At 39.4% G+C, this 26,778-nt stretch overlaps 1 protein-coding gene across 7 annotated transcripts in view; it reads right to left on the bottom strand.

The window, feature by feature from the left end:
* The window catches only part of TMEM62 (transmembrane protein 62), a 50,216-nt gene that overhangs the window by 17,336 nt on the left and 6,102 nt on the right, over positions 1-26,778 (bottom strand). For 2 of the 7 annotated variants that reach the window (XM_081226845.1, XM_081226844.1), the window contains exons 1-8: positions 16,471-16,662; positions 16,090-16,201; positions 14,788-14,925; positions 12,505-12,550; positions 8,646-8,787; positions 5,812-5,936; positions 5,542-5,664; positions 2,212-2,367 (exon numbers count right to left, since the gene is read on the bottom strand). In XM_081226845.1, the coding sequence (XP_081082971.1) occupies positions 2,212-2,367; positions 5,542-5,664; positions 5,812-5,936; positions 8,646-8,787; positions 12,505-12,550; positions 14,788-14,925; positions 16,090-16,201; positions 16,471-16,650 (1,022 nt within the window). In that variant the 5' untranslated portion in view covers positions 16,651-16,662. Of the gene's footprint in view, positions 1-2,211; positions 2,368-5,541; positions 5,665-5,811; positions 5,937-8,645; positions 8,788-12,504; positions 12,551-14,787; positions 14,926-16,089; positions 16,422-16,470; positions 16,748-26,778 lie in introns of those variants that run through there. The other 5 variants (XM_081226846.1, XM_081226847.1, XM_081226850.1 and 2 more) reach the window with 4 other exon arrangements.

A 26,778-nucleotide genomic window follows, 5' to 3' on the forward strand; every position in this document is an offset into this window, starting at 1 on the left:
GAAAATTAAACACAGAATTACCACATGATCCAGCAATCCCACTTCTGAATATATACCCAAAGAACTGAAAGCAGGGACTGGAAAACATATTTGTACACCCATGTTCATAGCAGCATTATTTACAGTAGTGAAAAGGCAGAAGCAAAAATGTCTATCAACAGGTGAATGGATTATCAAAATGTAGTGTATACATGCAATGAAACAGTGAATACTCAGCCTTAAAAAGCAAGGAAATTCTGAAACATGCTTCAAAATGGATGAGGACATTATGCTAAATGAAAGAAAGCCAGTCACAAAAGGACAAATACTGTATGATTCCCCTATGAGGTACCCAGAGTTGTCAAATTCATAGAGACGGAAAGTAGAATTGGTGGTTGCCAGGGGCTGGGGGGAGGGGGAATAGGGAGTTAGTGTTGAATGGGTGCAGAGTTGCAGTTTTGGAAGCTGAAAAAAATGGTTGTGATGGTTGCACAACAATATAAAGGTACTTATTGCCACTAAAAATGCTTAACATGGTAAATTTTGTTATGTATATTTTACCACAATTTTCTGAAAAAGAATAATGATTTTAGTTGAAAAAAAAAGTAATCAGGCAATCTTTATCAACAGTCACAAAGGAATTCAAACTATTTCACCTAGAATCCTATTTCCAGAACTCTATCTAAAGCAATTATTCAAATGAAGGAAGAATCTATATGCATCAGATGTTCATCCTCAAATTAGAAAAAAATCTAAAAGTTCACCTATAAGATAGGAAAATGGTTAAACTGTGGTCCATTCTCTCTGTTGACAGAAAAAAAGTAGCAATTAGAATACACTGTGCCCTGTGATTACGACTGTGTAAATACAGGCCTGAAAGAGAACGCCTGAGAAGGAAAACTCATGTTAATAATACTTCTATTGGGGGATGGGGGGGTGGGACAGGGATACATATATAATCCCATTACTCTATTTTCCAAAAGTTATGTTGTACTACTTTTCAAAATAAAATTTAAAAGAGTATATTAAAACAAGTGCCCTTATGTTTGCAAAAGGTTATGTCTCTTGCAAAAGGAATGTTAATGTCTCATTAAGATTCTATTTAATACTACTCAGCCATAAAAAAGAATGAAATAATGCCATCTGCGGTAACATGGATTCAGCTAGAGATTACCATACTAAGTGAAGTTAGAAAGACAAATACCATATAGTATCACTTATATATGGAATCTAAAATATGACACAAATTAACCTATCCATGAAACAGCAACAGAATCAGGGACATAGAAAATAGACTGGTGGTTGCCAAGGGGGAGGGGGTGGGGGAGGGAAAGACTGGGAGTTTGGGATTAGCAGATGCAAACTATTATATACAGGATGGGTAAACAGCAAGGTCCTACAGTACAACACAGGGAACTATATTCAATATTCTGTGATAAACCATAATGGAAAAGAATATGAAAAAGAATGTATACATGTATTACTGAGTCACTTTGCTCTCAGCAGTAATTAACACATTGTAATTCAACAATACTTCAATAAAAAATAAATTTAAAAAAGATTCTATTTATATACACTGTCAAATTCATATGCCAAATGAATTTTCAATTCCAGAAGGTTTACATAGCTTTTGCTTTTTTGAAAGGCTATGTAGCAAAACAAAAAAATATATACTTCTGATATATGATGTAAATTTTTTAAAGTAGGATACAAATGAATAGGTACATTATGATTACAGCAATGTAAAACCATGCATATAAAAAAAGCGAGAGGGCCTCCCTGGTGGCGCGGTGGTTGAGAGTTCGCCTGCCGATGCAGGGGACACGGGTTCGTGCCCCGGTCCGGGAGGATCCCCCATGCCATGGAGCGGCTGGGCCCGTGAGCCATGGCCGCTGAGCCTGTGCGTCCAGAGCCTGTGCTCCGCAACGGGAGAGGCCACAACAGTGAGAGGCCCGCGTATCAGAAAAAAAAAAAAAAAAAAAAGCGAGAATAAAAGACAAAAATAATAATGGTAGGATTATGGGTTTCTAGATTTTTTTTTATTTCAGCAACTTAAAAATTATATACTTTTTAACTGAATAGGAATGAAACAGTAGGCAATTTATATAATGTTTAGATTGCTGAGAAAACTAAAGTAGAGCATCTCATAGCTTTCACATAAGAATGCAATCACAATGACTTATTCTTCATCAATATCAAACTGAAAGTAAATTCTGAAAAACTGCTACATACCTGATGTGTGTTGAGTGAAGGAGTCTTTCTAGTGGTTCATGTTTAGCAGAACTATAGAGGAGTGATTTAGGATTAGTGATAAGAACCACAGGCCACTCGCCAAAGATCAAATCTGCAAAGCTAAAGAGGTCATGATCAAAAGCAAAGATCCGGTACCTAGACACCAGAGGACAATAAGGTAATTTAGTTACTTTATATTATAAGAGGGCCTGAAAGATATACACAGAACAAATGTAAAAATATAAAACTATACTTTCTGAGATCATGAATTTGAATGCAGAGTAAATAATATTGTTCCTCTTTCTTCCCTTGCCCTTATCACTTTATACATTTTGGCACATGTGACATGTGTCACAACTGGGATCTGACTGAAGCAATGAATTTTCACTGTGTCCTAGAACAATGCCTGGTACATAGCATGTACTCTTTAATTTTTAAATAAATGTTTGTTGAATTAAGTCATTTGATTTCTATACTTTAAGACTATTTTGAACCTAAAACATTCATCATAAGTCTAATAATATCTGACATTCTTCATCCCATCAACAATGCTACATAAAATATTAAAATAAAAACACTTAGAAACCTTTAAACTTTTATTTCTATAATTTCAGAGAAAACAGCAAAAGTTAAGTGGTTTTGATTTTCTAAATGCACAATGCAAGGTAAAACTATTCACTAAAAAGTAACCAAAGTTTTGTATTTTCTAACTTTTAGAACTAAGGAGAGAAATGATTAGCTATGGCAGAAACAATAGTGCTCACCAAATACTCCACATGCTCCCCTGCATTTCCCAGTCTCCCTGGTATTAGGTTGGGGCCATGTGACTAGTTCTGGCCAATGGGCTGTGAACAGAAGTGACACGTATCACACTTCTGGTCCAAAGTACTTAAGAATGGGTATGAGTTCTCTGTGCTCTCTTGCCTGCCCTGGAATTGAGGTGTTGAAATAGTCACATTATAAGATGGAGGAAGTCTGAATCCCTGAGTTACCCCATGGAGGAGAATTTCCCTGACTCATACCGATTTACATAAATGAAAAAATAAACATCTGTTGTGTTAAGCCATTGATATTTCTAGATTTATTTGCATCCACAACAAAGCCTAGTCTAACATTACTAATATACTAACTGTTTTTAAAAACTCTCCTAGGGAATTCCCTGGCAGTCCAATGGTTAGGACTCCATGCTCTCACTGCTGAGGGCCAGGGTTCAGTCCCCAGTTGGGGAGCTAGGATTCCACAAGCCACAAGGCACAGCCCAAAAAAAAAAAAAACTCTTCTATTGTACTAATATAATTTAAACGTTTATAAGGGCAGGTAAAGGTTAGGTCCTTTCAGTAAAACAAACTCCAAATAAAACCCCAGGGTTGGAATACAGGAGAGCAGGTGGGAAGAGAAAGAAAGGAAATGGTTCCATAATTAACATCACTTAACTTCTAACTGTAGCATTTATAAGAAATAAAGAAGCTGATCAAGGGTTAGGAAGGCTACCTGGTAAAAGGCAATTCCAGCCCAGCCCACAGCCTCACAGTCATGAACAGACAGGTCTTAGTTCAAAGTAATTACAGTTGCCAACTAATCACAGGCTTCAAGCATAGCTCTTATACAATTTCTAGAAAAGCCAACTGAAATGAATAAGTACCTTCCAAGATATAAAGCTGCTTTTTAATGAATGGAAGTACAGTTGACCCTTGAACAATGTGGGTGTTGGGGTACCGACCCCCAAGCAGTAGAAAATCCGAGTATAATTTCCCAATCAGCCCTCTGTATCTTCAGTTCCATATCCACAGATTCAACTAACCACAGATTGTGTGGTACTGTAGTATTTTGTGAAAAACATCTGAGTATATGTTGACCTGCACAGTTCAAACTGTGTTGCTCAAAGATCAACTGTAGTTATTAGAAAGATAACATATTCAGCTCAACAAATATTCACTAAGTACCTAATATCTTCATAGATATTGGGTTTGACTAAGTTAAAGAGCAATTGATAAAAAACAATGAGGTGATACTTATTTATACTTAAACTTGCACTTAAGTTATTCTCAAATATATATATTTTGTTCTTCTCAATAAATATATATTTAACTATACTGTATCCTTTTGATAAATAAGTTATGTTTTCTCTTCAGAAGACTTTAACCTTAGATCTACCATATAACCCAGCATTTCCACTCCTGGGTATATATCCAATTTGAAAAGATACATGCACCCCAATGTTCATAGCAGAATTATTTACAATTGTCAAGATGGAAGCAACCTAAGTGTCCATCAACAGAAGAATGGATAAACAAGATGTGGTACATATACAATGAAATACTACTCAGACATAAAAAAGAATGAAATTTTGCCAGTTGCAACAGTGATGGACTTGGAGGGTATCATGCTAAGTGAATAAGTCAGACAGAGAAAGACAAATACTGTACGATACCACTTACATGTGGAATCTAAGAAATACAACAAACTAGGGAATATAACAAAAAAGAAACAGACTTACAGATATAGAGAACAAACTACTGGTTACCAGTGGGGAGAGGGAAGGGAGGAGGGGCAAGATAGAGGTAGGGGTTAAGAGGTACAAACTATTACATATAGTTTACAAAATAAACTATTTTGGTACAAAATAAGCTACAGGGATATACTGTACAGCACAGGGAATATACCCAATATTTTATAATATCTATAAATGGAGTATAACCTTTAAAAATTGTGAATCACTATACTGTACAACTGTAACTTATATAATATTGTACAACTATACTTCAATTAAAGAAGTGTTTAATAATAATAATTTTTAAAAGACTTTAACCTTAATAAAACCAACTATAATCTGTTTGAAGAACTTAAATCACTAACATGTTGTAGCAATAGCTAGAAAGGCAGATATAAAATTCAGGGAAAAAGATGACATATTTCTAGCCCTAGTGTTTCTCAAAGTATGGTCCATTGAGCATCTGGTGGACTTTTTTAAAAAAAGCAGTTTCTTGTGTCCTAACCCAGACCAACACAGCCAAAATCTCCAGAGACAGGGCCTGGTAATTTTTATTTTTCATAAGCTCCTCCATAGATCTTGTGTATACTAGATTTTGAGAACTATTTCCTAGAGGATGCGTTTGAAAAGCCAACATAACATAGTGATGGCAAACATAATTGCTGCAACAAGGTTTCTGCATAAGGATAAAGACTGCCAGATACATATATTCCTTCAAAAACATAGAGATATCACATGTTTTTCCTTAACTGGGATCACTCATGATAGTGATCAGAAAACTATCATTGCTTTAGCAAAACTTACGTATAAGTTGTATTCTATGGGGGTAGTTCCCTTACCTTCTGTTATCCTTCCAGTCTCCCACCTCAAGTTCCAAAGTGCCCTGGAAGTGACGAGTGTGCAAAACAGGCATCAGTCCACCAAGTGTGTGGAGGTGCCCACACAAATAAGCTGTAGCCGAACTAACCAATGAAAAATAAATGAAATAAATGAACAAAGATAACTTGTGATGCCAAACTAATAAAAATATCTCTTCAGAAAAGCAAGATAGCTAGAACAACATAAAAGAATTAAAAGCAATTAATTTTGATTTTGGAAGCTTGCCTCACCTCATTATGGACCGAATTCCTGGTGATGGAGAAAGGATAGTGGATGTTGTGAAGTGTCCAAACCAAATACTGTGGTTGCTCCGACTACTTTCCTTGGCCAGTAATAAAAGATCCTCCATCTGTTTCTGAAATCAGAGAAAAACAGAAGGAGCTTTAATTAGGGCTCAGGCTGAAATCTAATGTCAACAGGTTACACAACTCCCTTGAGGTTTTATAATAAGTATATTACCTCTAAAGCTTAAACCCTACTAATCAGTGACCTGTACGGACCTCTGTAAGTTTCAAACTGTTTAAACATACAATTCATTTGATCCTAAAAATAACTCTGCACTAACTAGGACAGGGATTATTCCCATTTGATAGATAAAGAAACAGAAATAAACAATCTTTAAATTACATAAATTTTTTTATTTATTTATAAATTTCTTTGCAGCAATGAAGAAGAACCACTCATCTTTTCAGGCCTGTATACCACAGTGCAATTAATAAAGAGGATATTGAAACTAAACTTCTAAAACAAGATGTACCTATGTCCACAGAAAGCCTTGTACCTGAATATTTACAACATTCTACTCATAACAGACAAAAACTAGAAACCACCAAAAAATTGCAGTATATCCATACTCATACAATGGAATACTACTCAGCAATAAAAAGGATACACACAGTAATACAGATGAATCTCAAAAACATACTAAGCAAAAGAAGCCAGACACAAGAGTACATACTGTATGATTTCATCTATGTAAAATTCTAGAACAAACAGCACTAATCTATACTGACAGAAAACCCGTCAGTGGTTCCCTGGGACTGCAGGTGAAGACTAACAACACAAGAGAACTTTCTGGGGTAATGGAAATGTTCTCTCTTGATTGTGGTGAGTTACACCAGTATATACATTTGTCAAAGCTCTTCAAATACTCAAAATGAGTGCATTTTATTGTCTGTAAACCATCCCTCATAAAGATGATTTCTAAAATAACTTGTATATATAAAAATATACATTAATATTATCTCCAAAGTGCTTATAGCAATGAATTCCTGGGCCCTACTTTCAGAGTTTCTAATTTGTTAAGTCTCAGACAAAGCTTAGGAATCTGCATTTTACAAAACAGCTGCTTTTCATGCAGATTATCAAATCATACCTTAAAAAACATTATTCTAAGGGGTAGGCTTTAAAATAATAAGCTGATCAACTCTGTCTAAAGACACTCAGTAGACAGGAAACAAAATATACCTTCCTTAAATAAAATGCCTAATAAACCCAAAGCATTTAATAATATTCTGTTCAAGTTTCTTTGAACCCTCATATCACTTTGAATCTTTCAGCACTTAGCAAATTCTGCCTTTTATTATAGTTATTTCTGTATAGGTCTTAAGCCCCACCAGTACATTAAATATTCTAAGAGGCCAAGCACTTGATCTTATCATGCTTGTATTCTTATATATGGGCACGCATGTCTTGCATTTGGGCACGTGCTCAATAATGAGTTGACATTTGCTGTACCAAGAAATAATTAGAGGTTCTCAGATGTGACTTTCCGTACAGTTTTAATCCAGCAACAATTTTCACCGAGCTTAACGAAAAATACTTTAGGGCTTCCCTGGTGGCACAAGTGGTTGAGAGTCCGCCTGCCGATGCAGGGGACACGGGTTCATGCCCCGGTCTGGGAAGATCCCACATGCCGCGGAGCGGCTAGGCCCGTGAATCATGGCCACTGAGCCTGTGCGTCCGGAGCCTGTGCTCCGCAATGGGAGAGGCCACAACAGTGAGAGGCCCGCATACCACAAAAAAAAAAAAAAAACTTTAGAAGAAACTTATTTAGGACTTCCTTGGCGGCACAGTGGTTAAGAATCTGCCTGCCAATGCAGGGCACACAGGTTCGATCCCTGATCTGGGAAAATGCCACATGCCGCGGAGCAACTAAGCCCGTGCGCCACAACTTCTGAGCCTGCACTCTAGAGCCCACAAGCCACAACTATAGAGCCCACACACCACAACTACTGAAGCCCGCGCACCTAGAGCCCATGCCCACAAAAAGAGAAGCCACTGCAATGAGAAGCCCGCGCACCGCAAGGAAGAGTAGCAAGCGCACCGTAAGAAGAATAGCCCCCGCTCATCACAACTATAGAAAGCCCGCATGCAGCAATGAAGACCCAATGCAGACAAAAAATAAATGAAAAAAAAAAAGAAAAGAAAACTTATTTACTTCAATGGTTGCCCTTCTCTTACCAAAAAAGTATAGACCATTAGTTAGAAATGGCAACTGTGGGGATTTAGGAATATACCATATAGTATACAAAGCTGTATGCCCTGCACCTTGCAAAGTGCATGCTGCACTTAGTACGTATTTATTTGATTTTTTTAAAATATTTATTTATTTATTTGGCTGCGCTGGGTTAGTTGCAGCATGCAGGATCTTCGTTGCAGTATGCGGGCTCTTTTAGTTGTGGTATGCGGGCTCTTAGTTGTGGCATGTGGGATCTAGTTCCCTGACCAGGAATCAAACCTTGGTCCCCAGCATTGGGAGTAAGGAGTCTTAACCACTGGACCACCAGGGAAGTCCCAGTACATATTTAACAAATGTTTACTGAATTAATGTAAAATGTGAGGTACTGCTTTCCCAGATTTTGGAACAAGGACAGGGATAACAATAATAGGGTTCAAGTAGTCAATAATTTCTTCTAGCCATACCTGTAACCACAGCAGAATTTTCCTCAAGCATTTCTAGATAAGAACTTGTATACCTAGTATAACTTTAAGTGAGCCGCATGTATCTGGGAAAAGATAAAATAGGTTAGCTGCAAAGGGAAGTGAGATTTTTTTACTGTACCTGATCTAAAATTCCAAAGAAATTAAAAGGTCTCTTAGGCCCTGGATTTAGGGTGGCATCCAAAGAGATGAAAGAATAGTTGCCAAAGGGAGTACTGTGGACGTAATGGAAAGAGCCATCCCTACGTACAGCAGAATATTTCCTAAAAAATACAAGACAGGAAAGTTTTAGTGCAATCATAAAATGACAGAATGAGTTTAAATTCCTGCCCTAATATCACACTATATTTTGCCTCCCTTTGAAAAGGAAATTTCCATGATCTGACAGAGAAATACACAAAACTAGATCCACAATGGACACATGGATTAAAAGAAATTTTAAAGATTTTCTCCCATTGTCTCCAAAGATTCAGGCAAACATAGTCATCAGTAACCAAGCACAAGGTCACCAAGCAAAGCAGAGAAGGAGGCGACTAATTTAGGTGGTCCACTAAACATTTTAAAGGAGATTAGTCAGAATCCAGGGAAATGGTATTTATCAATCATTTAAAATTTTAGTGAGGGCCTTCTAAGTACCTAGCAGAATTCTTGGTGTAGTGAGATACAACTGTTTACTTCTTGAAACAGGACTGCAGAGGCTTAAGTCACAATAAAGCCTTGCAAAGATGAAGTCATCAAGCCAGGAGAAAAATGTTAGGTCTGGGCCAGTAAATCTTTTACTGGTTCCTAAAAATATATTGAAAACATACACAGGGCCCACATCCAGTAATGAAAGTCCTCACCACCTTAAGTATCAACAGTATTCAAGTGTCCAGAAAGTTGGAGAGTGAAGAGCAGGGAGAAAGGATGGGTAACAGAGTACACAGCGTCGGCACTCATTAAGTATTTGTTGAGTAAATGTGAAAGAAAGTATAGATTATATTTGGAGGATACCTTTATTATTCAAATGTCAGAACATTATAAGAAAATATCTAAGTGTCTTATATGATGTTTTACCTAAGAGCACATATGAGAAAAATACAAATAAACTTCTGAAATTTAATGTGCTATCAGGGAGCTATTTTTAAGCAACAGCCAACAAATATATCATAAATAAATATATTATCATAGATATTACAATTAATAGTCAATTAGCTCCTCTTGGTATTTTTTGAATTTCTATTTCAGGGTTTTTTCCTCATTAAAATTTGTATTTATAGTTTTCCTGCTTAGTTTGTTTTCAGAGTTATTCTTCAGGATCTTATTATATCTTACATATGTTGTTTTCCTTCCTACATTTTTGACATATTGAAATCCAACTATCTAAAATAAAATCCAACTACTTGAAAGCAGAGGTTAAAATATACAATAGTTTTTGAATTCTGGATTTTGGCATCTCTGAGGCATTGCAGAGATCAAGATTTAACCTTAAGATTTTTTTCCTTCCAGTTGATATTTCTGTAATGTCTATATCTCTAGCAAAATGTCACGTATTAAATCCGGATAAAGTTTAGGTGGTTAGAAACAAAAATATAAAGGTAAGAAACTTTAAAGTGACTAATAATTTTACCTTCCCAATAACTAATCAGACTCTAAGTCCTATTGATTCTTTGAAAATGTCTCTTAAGCCCATTCCCACAGTCGCCATCAAAGATACAAATAGTTAAAAGGAAGTGAAAGATTTTCATCTCTGTCCTTTTCCTTCCTCACATTAACAAAAGAGGACAACCTCCTCTTCCAAGTGAAGGTGACTCTAATTATATGTTAACCAATGCTTTTTGACCTACCATCCTCAAATTCACCATCCCCATATCCATGACCCTTTTTCAGACAGGTATGTCTTATATTCATTTCAGGCCTTTTCCTTATGATGGTTAGACTGCTGCAGGATTCTTCTATTTGGTCTACACAACTCTAATCTCTCCCTCTTTCTTTTTATCCCTATCCCTATTTTATCGTGTGTCTGCCCTTTATAAAATACTATTTTCATTGTTACTTATCTCCTTAGGAACCTATACTGGATTATAAACTATTACCCATCACATCTAAATTTCTGTGCTTGTCACTTGACACCTCCATAAATTGGCTCTACACTATCTACCCAGTGTCACACCAATCCTCAATATGAACCTTTATTCTGGTGACAGCAGCTTCCTTACTGCCCCCCAAAAGCTCATTCCAGCTTTCTTAATGTATTTTTAAATTTTTTAAATTTATTTATTTGGCTGCATCGGGTCTTCGTTGTGGCACACAGGATCTTCGTTGCAGCATATGGGATCTTTCAGTTGCGACATGCAGGATCTTTTAGTTTTGGCATGCAACTAAAGCTCTGTTTATACTGATCCTTTCAAAATATACCCCTCAGAATTTCTTACTTCTCCAAACGTTACCCGTCTTTTAAGACTGGACACAATTTTCACTTCTTCTACAAAGTTTTCTCTAACTTGCAGCTAGTAGATAAGTAAGTTCTAGAGATCTAAAGCACAGTATAGTACTTATAGTCAACAATACTGTATTATAAACTTCAAAGTTGCTAACAGACCAGACCTTAATTGTTCTTACCACAAAAAAAGAAACAGTAAGTGTGTCACTTGTGACAGGGTTATTAGCTAACCCTATGGTGACAGTCATATTGCAATATGTAAATGTATCACATGAACACACTGTATACCTTAAACTTACACAATGTTATATGTCAATTATATCTCAATAAAAAATAAAGTCTGCTCTATGTCCACCCCATGCTAACCTCTGCCTTTTCTGATTTCTTATAGTGATAATTAAGTGTAATAAATAATCTAGCATTTCACAGCCATTCCTTCATGTTCTTTTTTTTTTCATGTTCTTTTCTAATTGTTTCCTGAACAATTTTTATCTCCCTTAGCTAGACTTACTTGAAGGTAGAGGCCATATTTTTTAATATTAGCTCTTGTATCTCTCACACTATCCAACTAATTATAGGCTCTTAAGACTTGCTACTTGACTGACTGACAGTGTAAAACAAAGCTACTGAATACCATGGAACAGAAAGTGAAATTACAGCCAAAAGAAGAATTCCAATACAGTGAAACTAGAGAATGGGCTTTCTAACTCAAAGATCCTTTCATATTCATGGCCTTTTTCATATTCATGCACATAAAATTTTTTTAAATATTTGTATGACATACTGGACAAAGCAGCAAGGGGTGAACAACTGGGCTCTTCAGCCACCCCAGAGGCTAACAGAATCAGTATCTCAGCATTATTAAAATCCACAGTACTCTGGTTAATAAGCTCTGATCTAAACGATTTTTGCTGTGCATCAATGGCAAAAAAAAAAAAAAAAGTCTGTATAGAATATTAAAAGTACCATTAGTCGACAAAAAGCATTAAAGTATATGAAATAAAAAGAATAAAAGGGACTTCCATGGTGGCGCAGTGGTTACGAATACACCTGCCAATGCAGGGGACATGGGTTCGATCCCTGGTCCAGGAAGATCCCACATGCTGTGGAGCAACTAAGCCCGTGCACCACAGCTACTGAGCCTGCACTCTAGAGCCCACGAGCCACAACTGCTGAGCCTGCATGCCACAACTACTGAAGCCCGTGTGTCTAGAGCTCGTGCTCCACAACAAGAGAGGCCACTGAAATGAGAAGCCCATGCATCGCAATGATGAGCAGCCCCTGCTCACTGCAACTAGAGAGAGCCCTCATGCAGTAACGAAGACCCAATGCAGCCAAAAATAAATAATTTTTTAAAAAAAGAATAAAAGGAAAGAAGAGGTCCAAGCAAACAAACAAAAAATGAATCACCAAATAATAATAAACTAAAAGCCTCCTTTTCTAAATTACCAGAGGTTCTTTCCTCTGTTAAAAAATGTTTTCACCCATTCAGTGAATTGATTGCACCCTCCTTGTAACAGACTCTACATTGTGGTCTGTCGTCTGTTCATTACAGTACCTGTAATAATTCTCAACACTCTCCAGACTTGGAATGTTGAATGCATCTAATTAAAAAGAAAAGAGCAAACATCATCTATATTAAAAAGAAAAATGCAAACATGTTAATGACTAAAGAAAAATGACAATTCTTTCAATAACACTTTAGATGATAGATGCCAATTAATTAGATTGGCATTTAATTTTAATTTTTAAAACTTGATAATAGAATTCAGGTTATCTGGAAACTTATCTAAAGCACCTAGTATACTGAAGAACAATAAATATTTTGAATTATGTACTACTCAGAATAAATCAATTTGAAGTTATAAGACTGGACCACTGTTGATGCTGTTTTAATTGTGTGATTCTGGAAGCCAGGAAGGACTGGATTCATGCCTGATATATGGATCCATGTCATGGGCTTCTAAACAGCAGATGACTTTGATAACAGGGCCAAAGCCCCTCTTTTTAAATCGTAAAAAAGATTCAGTAACAAAGAAGTTATATAATGGTAAGGGAAAAGGTTAAGGACATCATAGAATATTTATCTGGAAATATAATAATTTCATAGAGCTTGATTGCTTGGGTGCAATAGCTAAAATTGTTTATCAGCTTTGACTTCCAAGAATCCACTACATTTCTAATAACCTTAGAAAGTAAGCTGCAAGCTCAATTTAGGCCAAAAGAAATATTATTGTGTATATAATCCTCTTGCTAAGAGAACAATTCTGTTAGAGTTAAATCTTCTTTTTTTTTTTTTGGCAACACTGCATGGCTTGTGGGATCTCAGTTTCTGAACCAGGGATTGAATCCAGGCCACGGCAGTGAAGTACCGAATACTAACATTTAGACCACCAAAGAACTGCCTATTATAGTTAAATCTTAATAAAGATTTATATATATATATACACACACGCGCACACACACATATATACCATAAGCATTTATGCCTATACAAGTCAAATTAAATGATTATGAACTCCAAAGGACTATCCAAATTATTTAATCACAAAACTCCATTTGATATTTGTTACTTTAAATATATCAGTAGTTTGGCTTGGATAACTTTTTAAATATACACAGATTTGCTTTTATTGCAAAAGAATTTGACTTGTACCCTTAATTAAGATCAGGGAAAAAAGGGAATGTAAACATACCAGAGAAAGTTGTAAGCCAGAATCCTATTTTTAATTTATAATTTCTAGCTGCTTTGTAAGAACTATAGTTGACCCTTGAACAACACAGGTTTGAACTATGTCAATCCACTTATATGCAGATTTTTTTCAATACATACATACTATAGTACTACACAGATCCTTGGTTGGTTGAATCTGCAGGTGCATAGGGCCGACTGTAAAGTTATATCCGAATTTTTGACTGCTTGGGGGTCAGTGCCCCTAACCCCCACATTCTTCAAGGGTCAACTGTTTTTATAAAGAGGGATTTTCCGATCTATCCAATAGCTGTCTATTTCACCAGATAGAATTTAAAAAGATAGCTTTTAAAAATATATATAAATAGGTACTCATCAGCAATGAATAATGAAGTGAAGCAGACAAATGAAATACTTAAGTAACCAATAAGAAAGTCAACCTTTATGAAACAAACAGATCTACCATCAGGACTCCTGGAAAACAGTTCAATTCCTTATTAACACAACAATTATAATCTAAAAAATGGGAAGGGGTTATCCATTTCTCTCTCCATGCATATTGGGATATATTTGTAATTTTAATTTTTAAATATATATACAGCAAAATTCAATCTTTGTGATGTACAGTTCTATGGATTTTGACAAACGCATAGTCATGTATCTACCACCACAATCAACATACAGAACAGTTCTATTACCCCGCAAAATTATCTCATGATGCCTCTTTTTAGTCAGCCTCTCCCTCCATCTTCAACCCTTTGCAACCACAGTTTGTTCTCTGTCTATAGTTTTGCCTTTTCTTGAATGTCATATAAATGGAATTACACAGTAATGTAGACTTATGGGTTTGGCTTCTTTCACTTAGCAAAATTATATCTTTTTAAACATCCATCTGCATGGATTTTGCTATATGCTTTTCTTCCATGTAAAGAAGAAAGAAACCATACCAGTTTCCCCCTCAAGGTCTAACAGTGACATCTGATGTTTTAAAATCACATATTATAGTTGAATTTCATAGTTGTGGCCTTTAGTATATCTAAGCTTATGTTACAATGTCCCATTTTGTAATTTTACAATTTAAATTGGAGAATCTAGGCTTCTGAAGGAAAAAAAATCTAGTCTTAATTATAACTGGGACTTGACTCTTACCATGATTTCCTTTGATATCGAGCCACTTGGTTTTTTCCATGACCCTTGTCTTCTTCAGAATACCCTGGTAAGTTTGCCATTCTGCCTCTTGCTGCCTGGATCCCAAATTTTCCTTTGTTTTGGCGTCTGTCAGGTCTCCTGTAGGTTTACGTAAGAATTGAATAACAATGCAAAATAAAGCTGGGCTGGGGTTCAATTTTTTTTTTAATGCACACTGAAGAACAAAGATATTTAAAGTACTCAACATGTATTAGCATAACCACTTATAAATCTATCTCTGTCCAAAGCAAGCCATCGAAAATAAGATTCTCAGCACGGGCTTTATTTGTTTCTTAGCAAGTGCCTACTTAACTTCCTGTGATATTAGAAATGGGTTATGAAAAATGTATCTTTAAAGGGAGCAGTACAAAATGCATCTTGAGACTCTGATGAAATGAAAACTCTTTAATAAGAAATTCCAACACTTTGGGAAGGTGTAAATATCTATGGTAACCTTATTTTCCAAACCCCAAATCAGGATATGTGATCTGACCAAGTATTATTTTTACAGCAAGAAACAATCTGGAAAGTGTAGTTTGGAAAATGAAATACCAAAATTTCTGGGAAACTAGACAGACATTTGAAATTGAGATTGTCCATAAAATGAGGACTCCATCATATCAGCAGAGGTGTTTCAGTAAGGTGGGTAAAAGATGAATCCCCCAAGAGCCAGGATAGATGCTCCTTTAGCTTCTTCTCCAACACAGTTGGGAGCAAAGGGTTTGGGGGTTTGAACACTCTAGGGAACCAAGTCACAGAAGTACCAAAGGATGGAAAAAAAAAAAAAAAGTGTCCTGAGTTACTTGAAGCCTCAAACAACTGACAATATAAGATTAATACTGTAAAGAAAATGGAAAAGTTAAGAAAAAAAAAAAGAAGAAGAAGAGAAGGAGGAGGAGGAGAAACAAAACTTTTCATTTCTGGTTAAAGGGCTTTCTCTAAGTCTCTCTCAAATCCAGAGCTGCAAAAACAACAAAAAAACAGATAACAGATACGGCAGACGGAACACTAACACGAGAATCATGAGCCTTGCTTCCACAGCTTGGACGAAACCTTGCTATGGCAAGTCATTTAGCCCGGATCTTGACTCAGTTACCCATAGGCAAAGGAAATTATAATATCCTATCTCCTCTACAGGAGGAGGACTCACCTAAGGCTGTGGCTAAAGTTCTCCTAACGTCCCCAAATTAAAAGCCTGCAGCCCTGTCTGCATTCTACCATCCGGACCACAGAACAACATGACAGCACGGCAATCCTCCCTACCTGTTGCTAGGACGAGAGCTGGTTGAATGATGTCAATAGTTTCAGAACAGAACTTCTCTAAGTCTACAGCTCTGCCTGGATCGCGAAACCTGCTCAGGTGAATGTCGGATATCTGCCGAAAGCAGTATTAAACAGAGATATCTGAGTCAGGAAGAGGCAGCACGAACAGAGACGACCGAGTGGCTCTCTCCGGCGGAAGGAAAAAGCAAAGACGCAGTGCATCAACGAAACCCCCGGAAAAGGACGGAGCACCAACCCCCTCTCCCCCAGCCCAGAGTGTGGGCCCAAACAGGAGCGGGTCGCGACCCCGCTGCCGGCGTCTCACCGCGCGGCGCCAGCTCTGCACCCACCCAGCCCCCGCCTGAGCTCCCGCTGCGTCACCTGCAAACCCCAGAAGATGTTGCTGGCTCCGGGGCCCGGCGCAGGGTGCGGGCTCCGGGGGGTGCGGGGCTGGGGCAGTGGCGAGGGCGGCCCTGCCAGGCCGTAGTGCTCCAAGAGCACTGCCGCCAACGCCGCGGCCGCCAGCCCGGCGACCACCCTGACGGCCAGCGCTGCGGCCATTCCGCCCGCCGGGGCGCGGCACTCGTGTGCGGGGACGGGTCAGGGACCGGCACCGGGACCGAGCGGTGCCCCCCGGGAGCTGCTCTGGCCGCACTTCCGGACTCTATGGCCGCGGGGCCTACGGCGCGGGTCTGGTCCGCCGGCGCTGGCACCTGCGCCTGGCTGTGTACCTGCAGGCCGCCCGCGGCTCTGGGCTCGGTTTGCTAATGCAATGCGGGGTAAGAAAAAAAAAACCTTGACCCCCAGCGCCACTCGCAGTAGCCGTGGGGTGGCAGGGAAGGAGCCCCGGTCTGGGAGGCGGAGGCTAGCGTCCTGACTCCGCCTTAGTCAATCATTGCGGACCTCGGTGATCGGTTTCCTTGCAAACCAGAGTTAATACCTACCGAGCGTACTTCACAGGGTGGTTGTGAGAATCAAAATATGTATGAGGACGCCTTTTAAAAATTGCTGCACACATGTGGCAGGTGGCTTTCTCTGGCTCCTGATTATTAACAAAGTCGCTTTGTAGGTTTTCTATAGATTTAATCCGTATGTTTTGTGAAAGTTGTTTTTTCCTAAAACTGATTTCATGTGCACTTGGTTACATGATAGTCTAATACGGTGGTGTGCCATTCATTTAATACATTTTAAAATACTTCCTATGGGCTAGGTACAAGAGAAGAATTACATTAGGGTCCTGCCCTTAATTTATCTAACCATTCCCTTATTGTTGAACTTTTGGATTGTTTATTATGTTCTGAATAAACTTTTTTTTTTTTTTTTTTTGCGGTACGAAAAACATTCTGGGTAAACATATTTCTGTTCTCAATAAACAGTTTTATATGAATACAGCCCCCTTTTTGAGTTATTTTATTGGGCTGTGTTGCCAGTATTTAAGTTATGCCTATTTCAATTCATTAAATTTTTTTTAGTACCTTTGGAATTCAAGACATTGATCTAAGCAGAAAACATAAAGAAACATAATGGTAGGTAGCTAAAAAGTTCACTATCTTAGAAGTTTATGTAGCAGAGAGAAATACACAAATGAGGTTGAGAAGAACATGCCATTTTGCTACAAGTGACATTGAGATATAAAAGGCTAGAGGAAGGTTAAAACCTGGAGAGATCACTTCTTTGGAGAGACTCTGGAAAAGTTTAATTAAGGAGGTGGCATATAAAGGATGGATAGTATTTCTGAGTGGCAGGGATTGGGGGCAGGGTGGGGAGAAGCACTTTCCACCAGAACCTAACAACATGAACCAGAACATTAAGGTGAGAAAACGCAGGTGATGTTGAAGAGACAATGAGAGTCTTCCTTATCCAGGGGTTGGGCATCTGTGGATTCAACCAACCCATGGGGGTGTGGAAGCTGCAGATACAGAGAGCCAAATTTGGGACTTGGGCACCCAGTGGTTTTGGCACTTGGGTGGTGGGGGGTGGAAGGTGGGGACAGACTCCTGGAACTGAAACAGGAGGGAAGGGGGCAGGGCACAACCTTTAAAAGAATGACATAGATGTTGAGGATACAGCAAAAACTGGTTAGAACCGCCTAGGTCCAAGATGGCGGGAGATATAACTTCCAGTAGACCTTGAGCCTCATTATATGCTCATTGTAATGCATTAGCATGCTAAATGACACACCACACCCACAGGCGCCATGACAGTTCCGAAGCTGACCATAAAAGGCCAAATAGTGGGCAGAGGCCCAATTCCTGGAAATCCCTGCCTTTCCCCCAAAATAGTTGAAATAATCCTCCCACTCATTAGCCTATGAAATTACCCAGCCCATAAAAAACTAACCATGCCGTATTTCGGGTCCACTCCCACTTTCTGAGAGGGTCTACATTCTGTCTTTGGAGTGTGTTTCTCCCATGGCCACTCTCACCTTCTGATATGGACTACATTCTGTCTATGGAATGTGTATCTCTCTAAATAAATCCACTTCTTACCTATCACTTTGCCTCTTGCTGAATTCCTTCTGAGGAATTGTGTGCTGAGACATGAAGAACCTGAGTTTCATTAAGTTCTGAGACCAGGTATGTGATCTCAAATAAAGACAGTGGGTTCGAGTTCTAGCCCATGGGTTCAAGTCCCAACCTGAGTTTTTGCTGGGTTCAAATCCCATCTGTGTTGTGCAGTTTCAGAACAAATACCCTGCACATACCAAGGGACAATGTACTTTAGTTTCGTTGGGGCTGGGTTATACCTAGAGGAATTAGACCAGACCCTTTGTTTGACCCACATTGAGGAAGTGAGACAGGAAGGGGGCAGGGCACAACCTTTAAAAGAATGGCATAGCCATTGAGGACACGACATAAACCAACTAAGTCCAAGATGGTGGAAGATTTGACTTCCAGTAGACCTTGAGCCTCATTATATGCTCATTATAATAAATTAGCATGCTAAATGACACACCCACAGGCGCCATGACAGTTCCAGGGCTGACCATAAAAAGCCAAAAAGTGGGTGCTGGCCCAATTCCTGGAAATCTCTACTCCTTCCCCCAAATAGTTGGAATAATCATCCCACTTATTAGCCTATGAAATTACCCAGCCCATAAAAACTAACCACCCCATATTTCAGGGCCACTTTCTGGGACAGACCACATTCTGTCTATGGAACGTGTATCTCTCTAAATAAACCTGCTTTCACTTTTCTACAGCTCACTCTTGAATTCTTTCCTGTGCAAGGCCAAGGACCCTCACTTGGCAGCCAGTCCCACAGACTCACTCAAGACCTGGGACATGACCCTCCTCTTGTGCCCCCCCCTTTTTTTTTCCTGCAACAGAAAGCCTCTATAAATGCCAAGAGTGAAGATAAATCTGGCAATGGCATAGGGAACCAATTAAACAGAGAGATGTGGCAGAGAGTCCTGTTAAAAGAATATTGCAAAAAAAAAAAAAAAAAAAAAAAAAAAAAGAATATTGCACTAATTCTGTGTTACGATCTGAATATGTCCCCACAAAATTCATATGTTGATAGTATTTGGAGGTGGGGGCTTTGGGCTCCAACCTCCTGAATGGGATTAGTGCCTTTATAAAAGAGACCCTAGAAAGATCCCTGGCCCCTTCCACCATCTGAGGATGAGGCAGGAGATAGGTGTACCCCAGCCTGAGCAGCTGGAGTTTGTCCCCTGTGGGGAGACAGTAGCAGAGAGGATCTGAGCCCTGCCCAGATAAAAGATAAAGAGACCACATATTTCTCATTCTCGAAGTCAAGGAGACCTTCCCAACTACACACCTCCTTGGAGGTCAAAAAGGGAGTGACGTCAACCTACCCATAGGCCTCTTCGCTAGAATCCATCTTGGCTAAGAGATGTGCATGCGTGCACACATGGGAGGACCCTGAGATAAACCAAATACGGACTCAGAACCAGGCAAAGCAAGATGATTGGCCAGAGGAAACCCATAACAAATGCCCCATATAAGTGATTCAAACTACCACGAGGGCACAACTCTCTGCGACGGCCCATGTGTGTCTATTCACAGGTACTCTTTTTCCTCCTAATAAACACTTTACTTGTTTCATTACTTTCTGTCTCCTGGGGAAATTCATTTCTACAAAGCCAAGGGCCAAGGCCTTGTCACTATGTTGCAATGTAAATAGCAGTGAGAGTTTTCTTTCTTCTTCTCCTGAGAGCAAGGAAAACAAAGGGAACAGCAAACAGGCTAGAGAAGAAACATAACCTGCCCTGAAAGAGTTAATCACTCCTTGTTTTACTTTAACTGTCACTAAGTTGTAGTAACTAGATTTGTACTTTACAAAGCTAATCTGACACTATGTAATTTACATTGGGCACCTATCACCCCTAACTCTGTGTGAGTTACAACCTCACACAGGATGCCTGTCACCCCCTAACCTTATTACCTCCAAGCACTTACATTCTATATGCCCCTGGCAACAAATCACCCCCTGTAGTTTTTGCATTTCAGAAACAAGGTCACCGGCCAATAAACCAGAGGCAAAGGGACACATTTACCAGCCTGCAGGACCTCAATTACCCGGCCTGATGCCAGCTACGACTGTTTTGAAATAATGCAAAGGAAAGGAAGAATGCAAGACTTTCACTACTTTGATCCTTATCTTATACCCAGGACAGTGAGCCCCACATATAAAATTTTACCTGATTTCCAAGGAGTTGGGGGACACAGTTCTTGAGACACTAGCCTGCTGTGTCTTCCCTTCTGCCTGGCAGAAAAATAAAGCCATCTCTCTCTTTCTCCAAAATCCCTGTCTCCATATTTCTGTTCAGCATTGGTACACAGGGAAGCCGACATTTCAGCAACAACTGGACACTGTCCCTGGTGGTCTAGTGGCTAGGATTCAGCACTCTAACTGACACAGCCTGACTTCAGTCTCTGGATGAGGAACCAAAATCCTGCTTCAAGCCACTACAGGCCAAGGCCACCCAAGATCAAGGACACAGCAAGAAGTCAGCAGTCTGCAACCTGGAAGAGTGTCTTCACCAGAACCTGACCACACTGGCACCCTGATCTTACACTTCCAGCCTACAGAACAGTGAGAAATAAATTTCTGTTATTTACAAACCACCCAGTCTGTGATATTCTGTTATAGCAGCCTGAATGGACTAAGATATCCAGGTGGTGGGTAATTACAAAGGCCTGAAGTAGGAAGGTGGAAGAGTGTGACATTGAGATTAGAAAGGATTGTAAAGACAGATACTACAGAATTTGAAAGCTGGTTGGATATTTGAAGGAAGAACAAAAGATAGCTGAAAGTTAGTATAAAATTTGGAACTCTAGTGATGAAAAAAACTAGGGTTATAGTGTATGTCTAGAGACCATTGTCCATATGAATAAAGTTTTTGGTTTTGACTAATACTGCGCCACTAGAAAACATCTGGATGAATATCTTTAAAGCAAATTTGGAAGATATGGTTGAGATAATCTGATTTAAAACACAGGCAATGGGGGCTTCCCTGGTGGCGCAGTGGTTGAGAGTCCGCCTGCCAATGCAGTGCCCCGGTCTGGGAAGATCCCACATGCCGTGGAGCAGCTGGGCCTGTGAGCCATGGCCGCTGAGCCTGCGCGTCCGGAGCCTGTGCTCCGCAACGGGAGAGGCCACAACAGTGAGAGGCCCGCGTACCGCAAAAAACAAACAAACAAACAAAAAAAACCCACAGGCAATGTATCATATAAAAAAATGCATTTGAAGAGGTTTTGGAGGAATCTACCCCAAAGATATGAAAATCATTTTCCAGAAATGGAATACAACAAGAAGCCATGTGATAGATGATAGGAACAGACTTGCTGTAAAGACATCTTGGACAGAGAAACATGGTTTAAAGTCACAAAGGCCAGCAGTTTGAATTTCAGACACTGAATTGTAACCAGGCTGCTTCACCCAAGGTGCTCAAAGTGAAACAGAGCAGAACCCTATGGGGCCACCCTCCTTTCTGTGTCCCCCTCTCTTGTTTGTAGGAGATGGGCTTCATTCAGCCTCCTTAACCTTCCCTGAGTTCCAAAGGGCAGGTTCAAACAGTTGCTAATCAGGTAAGAGAAGGGATACAGAGACAAGGGAGGAGCCACCAAGAAACAATAGTGCAGCCTTGGGGCAGGGTCCTGGTTCCTCACGAAGGAATATATACATGACAATACCTTTGAGTTCTGCAGAAACTAAGGCCCCCACCCAGGTGGAGAATGGTAACTTCAGACTGAGCACAAGATTCCTGGAACACCATCCTGTTACCTCACCACCGACCAATCAAAAGAAAGCCACACACCACACAGCCCTCATCCCAAATTTTGCCTGTAAAAACTTTTCCCCCAAAACCATCAGGGAGTCCAGAGTTTTTGAGCATGAGCCACCTGTTCTCCTTGCTTGGCCCTGCAGTAAACCTTTCTCTGCTCCAAGCTTCAACATTTTGATTTACTTGGCCTCACTGTGCATTGGGCACACGAACTTTGTTCAGTAACAAAAGTGAGTAGAAACAGGAATTTATTTATGTCATGATGGTTAATGATTCTCCAAAGAAATACTGGTTTGACCAGCTAATGGCTACAAATTAGTAGAAAAGCTGGTTCTCAGTTCCTGACAGTCAAAGGAGAAAGGTAGATTTCTTGTAATCTCATAAAGATAGCAAGCAGCAATTCACCATGAAAGCAAACTTTCCTAGGATTAAAGTGAAGGGAGAATTTATCACTTGGACATTTCACAATACAATGTACATTGTCGTCAATACTCATAAATTGAACTATATGACTCATAAACATGAGTACTGATGACAATGTACATTGTATTGTGAAATGTCCAAGTGATAGATTCTCCCTTCACTTTTTTAAATTAATTTATTTTATTTTATTTTTTTATTTTTGGCTGTGTTGAGTCTTTGTTGCTGCACACGGACTTTCTCTAGTTGCGGCGAGTTGGGGCTACTCTTCATTGCAGCGCGTGGGCTTCTCATTGCGGAGGCTTCTCTTGTGGCAGAGCATGGGCTTTAGGCACGCAGGCTTCAGCAGTTATGACATGTGGGCTCAGTAGTTGTGGCACACAGGCTTAGTTGCTCTGCGGCATGTGGGATCTTCCCGGACCAGGGCTTGAACCCGTATCCCCTGCATTGGCAGCCAGATTCCTAACTACTGCATCACCAGGGAAGCCCCTCCCTTGACTTTAATTCTTGGAAAGTTTGCTTTCATGGTGAACTGCTGCTTGCTATCTTTATGATAGCAATTGCCATCAGATCCTATTTCTATACTAACGTTATTTTAAAATCTGAAACTGTATTATTAAATCATTGTTCTGTGAAGTCATTTTGTTACCCCGTGAGGTCCATTTGCTTGACACACAGTAAGCCAAACGCTGAGACTCTGAGGATTATGGCTGAGAAAGAGCTTATTCACAAGGTAGCCAGACGAGGAAATGAGAGAACAAGTCTCAGATCTGCCTCCCCAAAAGCGAGGGGGGGGTGGGATATTTATGGGATAAACAGGGTGGTCTTAGGCATGGGGAAAGGTGATTGGAGGTAGGGGAAAAGCTGAGGTAATCGGTGTTCTGTGCAGGTGCATGTGGGTTACATGTTTCTGCATATTGAAAATGGAACTGCTTAGCATGATTAGAGGGTGGAGTTTTCCGGCTGTCTCACATCAAGAGGCTATTCATCAGACACCTGCCCTGGCCCAGTTTTAAAGGTCAGTGGCCCCAACCAGCCCCAGCCAGGTTGCACTGGGCAAGAGCTAACTGCAAGTTTCTGTGAAACAACTGGGCTGTGTGAAGCTGGGAAGGTGTGGAAAGAGAAAGAGAGAGAGAGAGAGAGAGAGAGAGAGAGAGAGAGAGAGAGAAAGAGAAAGAGAAAGAGAGAGAGAGAGAGAGAGAGAGAGAGAAAGAAAGAAAGAGAGAGAGAGAAAGAGAAAGAAAGAAAGAAAGAAAGGAAGGAAGGAAGGAAGGAAGGAAGGGAAGGAAGGAAGGAAGAAAACCTTAATCAATGAAGGCCATTTACAGGCAGAGGGGTTTTAACAAGCTGTTCCCACACCTGTTGTTCTGTAAGACAAGCTCAAGAATTTTCATTAGTTACCAGCTTCTGTTAACGCTATGGAGCATGGCTTCAATTTCCATAGAGAGCTAAAGTAGTATAATCAAAAGAGTTTTTCGTGTATATAAATGTTTTTAAAAATTAGTTTTCAAAATCATGATAAAATACATATAACATGTTATATATCTATTAACTGAAAAACCTGCACAACCTAAGAGCAGTATGTTTCAGTTTTATTCACAGACCTTACTGAGAACTATAGCCCAGGAGATAGCCTCTCAGATAGCTATAAGGAACTGCTGTGAAGAGGCAGGGAAGGAGCCAGGATATATGTGAATGTTTTGCTGGGAAAAACATGTAGTCGGGCATAAAAAGATTACTGCTAATCACAAAGAACAGATATTTCAAGTGAATGATTTTAGCACTTTTCTCTATATGGGAAGATGCAAGAATCTGGGGTCATAGAAATTTTTCCTTAGATATGCATCTTAACTATCTAGGTGCCCTTATATCCAAAGCACAGAATGTTTCTTGTTCCATCCTGAATTTCCTGCAGGGTGGGTGACTGCAGTGGGTTGCATCTTAATCCTTGAAGAACTGGAATGGATGGCAACATTCCTTGTTTTACACATCTTAACAATGTTTAAGTGTACAATTCAGTGGCATTAAATACAGTCACTTTGTTGTGCAACCATCATCTCTTTCCATCTCCAGAACTCTTCAGCATTCCAAACTGAAATGTGTAACCATTAAACCTTAATTCCCCATTCTTCCCTCCCTACCCCTGAGCCACTAGTAACCACTATTCTACTTTATGTCTTTATGAATTTGATTATTTTAGGTACCTCATATTAGTGGAATCATACAATATTTGTCATTTTGTGTCTGGCTTATTTCATTTAACATAATGTTTTCAAGGTTCATCCATGTTGTGGCATATGTCAGAATTTCCTTTCTTTTTAAGGATGAATAATATTTCATTATGTGAATATAGCACATTTTCTTTAATTATCCATCTGTCAACGGACATGTGGATTCTTTCCACCTTTGGGCTATTGTGAATAATGCTGCTAAACATCATTATGTACTGGATTTTTTTTTAAATATAAATTTATTTATTTATTTATTTTTGGCTGCTTTGGGTCTTCATTGCTCCGCGCGGGCTTTCTCTAGTTGGGGCGACTGGAGGCTACTCTTTTTTGCGGTGCGCGGGCTTCTCATTGCAGTGGCTTCTCTTGTTGCGGAGCACGGGTTCTAGGTGCACAGTCTTCAGTAGTTGCAGCACACAGGCTCAGTAGTTGTGGCGCACGGGCTTAGCTGCTCCGCGGCATGTGGGATCTTCCCAGCCCAGGGCTTGAACCCGTGTCTCCTGCATTGGCAGGCAGATTCTTAACCACTGCGCCACCAGGGAAGTTCTGTACTGGATATTTTTAAAGCTTTTTAAGGAACACTCCTTTTTTAAAAAAATTGAAGTCTAGTCGATTTACAATATTGTATTAGTTTCAGGTGTACAGCAAAGTGATTCGGTTACACACACACACATATGAACATATATATTCTATTTCTAATTCTTTTCCATTATACTGTTGACAAAAAATTAATCAGTTCATCTAAGAAAGAAACAGAAATTTTTATTCAAGCCAAATTTGAGGATAATAACCTGGGAAAGCATCTCCAAAAGCTCTGAGAACTGTTCCGCCCATTAGAAGTTAAGGCACAGTTATGTAAGTTTTTTGAGAAAGAGGGCTGTACATTAAATTACATATTTTTGACAGTTTACACAATCCAGATCTAAGTGCCATGGGACCCCTTATCAAGAAGGAATATTATCTTTAAGGAGTCATCTTATTGATGGTAGGAGAATGTTGCTCTTGATGATCGAGCAAGTATTTCTGATGGGGGAGGTTTGGTCGATGCATAATGCAGTTAAACAATGCATAGTGCAGGGAAAGAGGAGGCCAAAGGACATAGAAAATTTTTTATGTTTAAATTTTTCTTATCTTGCCATAAAATATGAATTTTATTTCACAAGTTTATTACAAGATATTAAATTTAATTCCCTGTGCTGTACAGTAAGTCCTTGTTGCTTATCTATTTTATATATGATAGTGTGCATGGTGGGGAGAATAAATTGGGATTGACAGATGCACAAGGAGCACTCCTTTAACTCCTTAGGAAACAGAAATTTGAGAGGAATTTTATGTAGGTAGTTAAGGCTCTATATAAGGAACCTGAAACACCTGCAAAAGTAATAAGTCAGAGAGCAAAGAAATTCTGATGCATACTACAACATGGATGAACCTTGAGGACATTATGCCAGTAAATTAAGCCGGTCACAAAAGACAAATACTGAATGATTCTGTTACCAAACACAAGTTCGTGTCCCTGACTCACAGTGAAGCCAAACAAACCGAAACATTGGAATTTGTAGTAGAGAAAGGTTTATTGCAGGGCCAAGCAAGGAGAATAGGTGGCTCATGCCCCAAAAGCCCAAACTCCCCAGTGGTTTTAGGGGAGAAGTTTTTATAGGAAGAATTTGGGGTAAGGGCTGCAGAGTATGTGACTTCTCCTGATTGGTTAGTGGTGACATAACACGGTGGTGCTCCAGAAATCTGGTGCTCTGCCTGAAGTTACCATCCTCCACCTTGGTGGGGGGGGGG

Source organism: Mesoplodon bidens (genome assembly GCF_964165515.1).
Source record: "Mesoplodon bidens genome assembly, chromosome: 3".
Lineage (NCBI taxonomy): Eukaryota > Metazoa > Chordata > Mammalia > Artiodactyla > Ziphiidae > Mesoplodon > Mesoplodon bidens.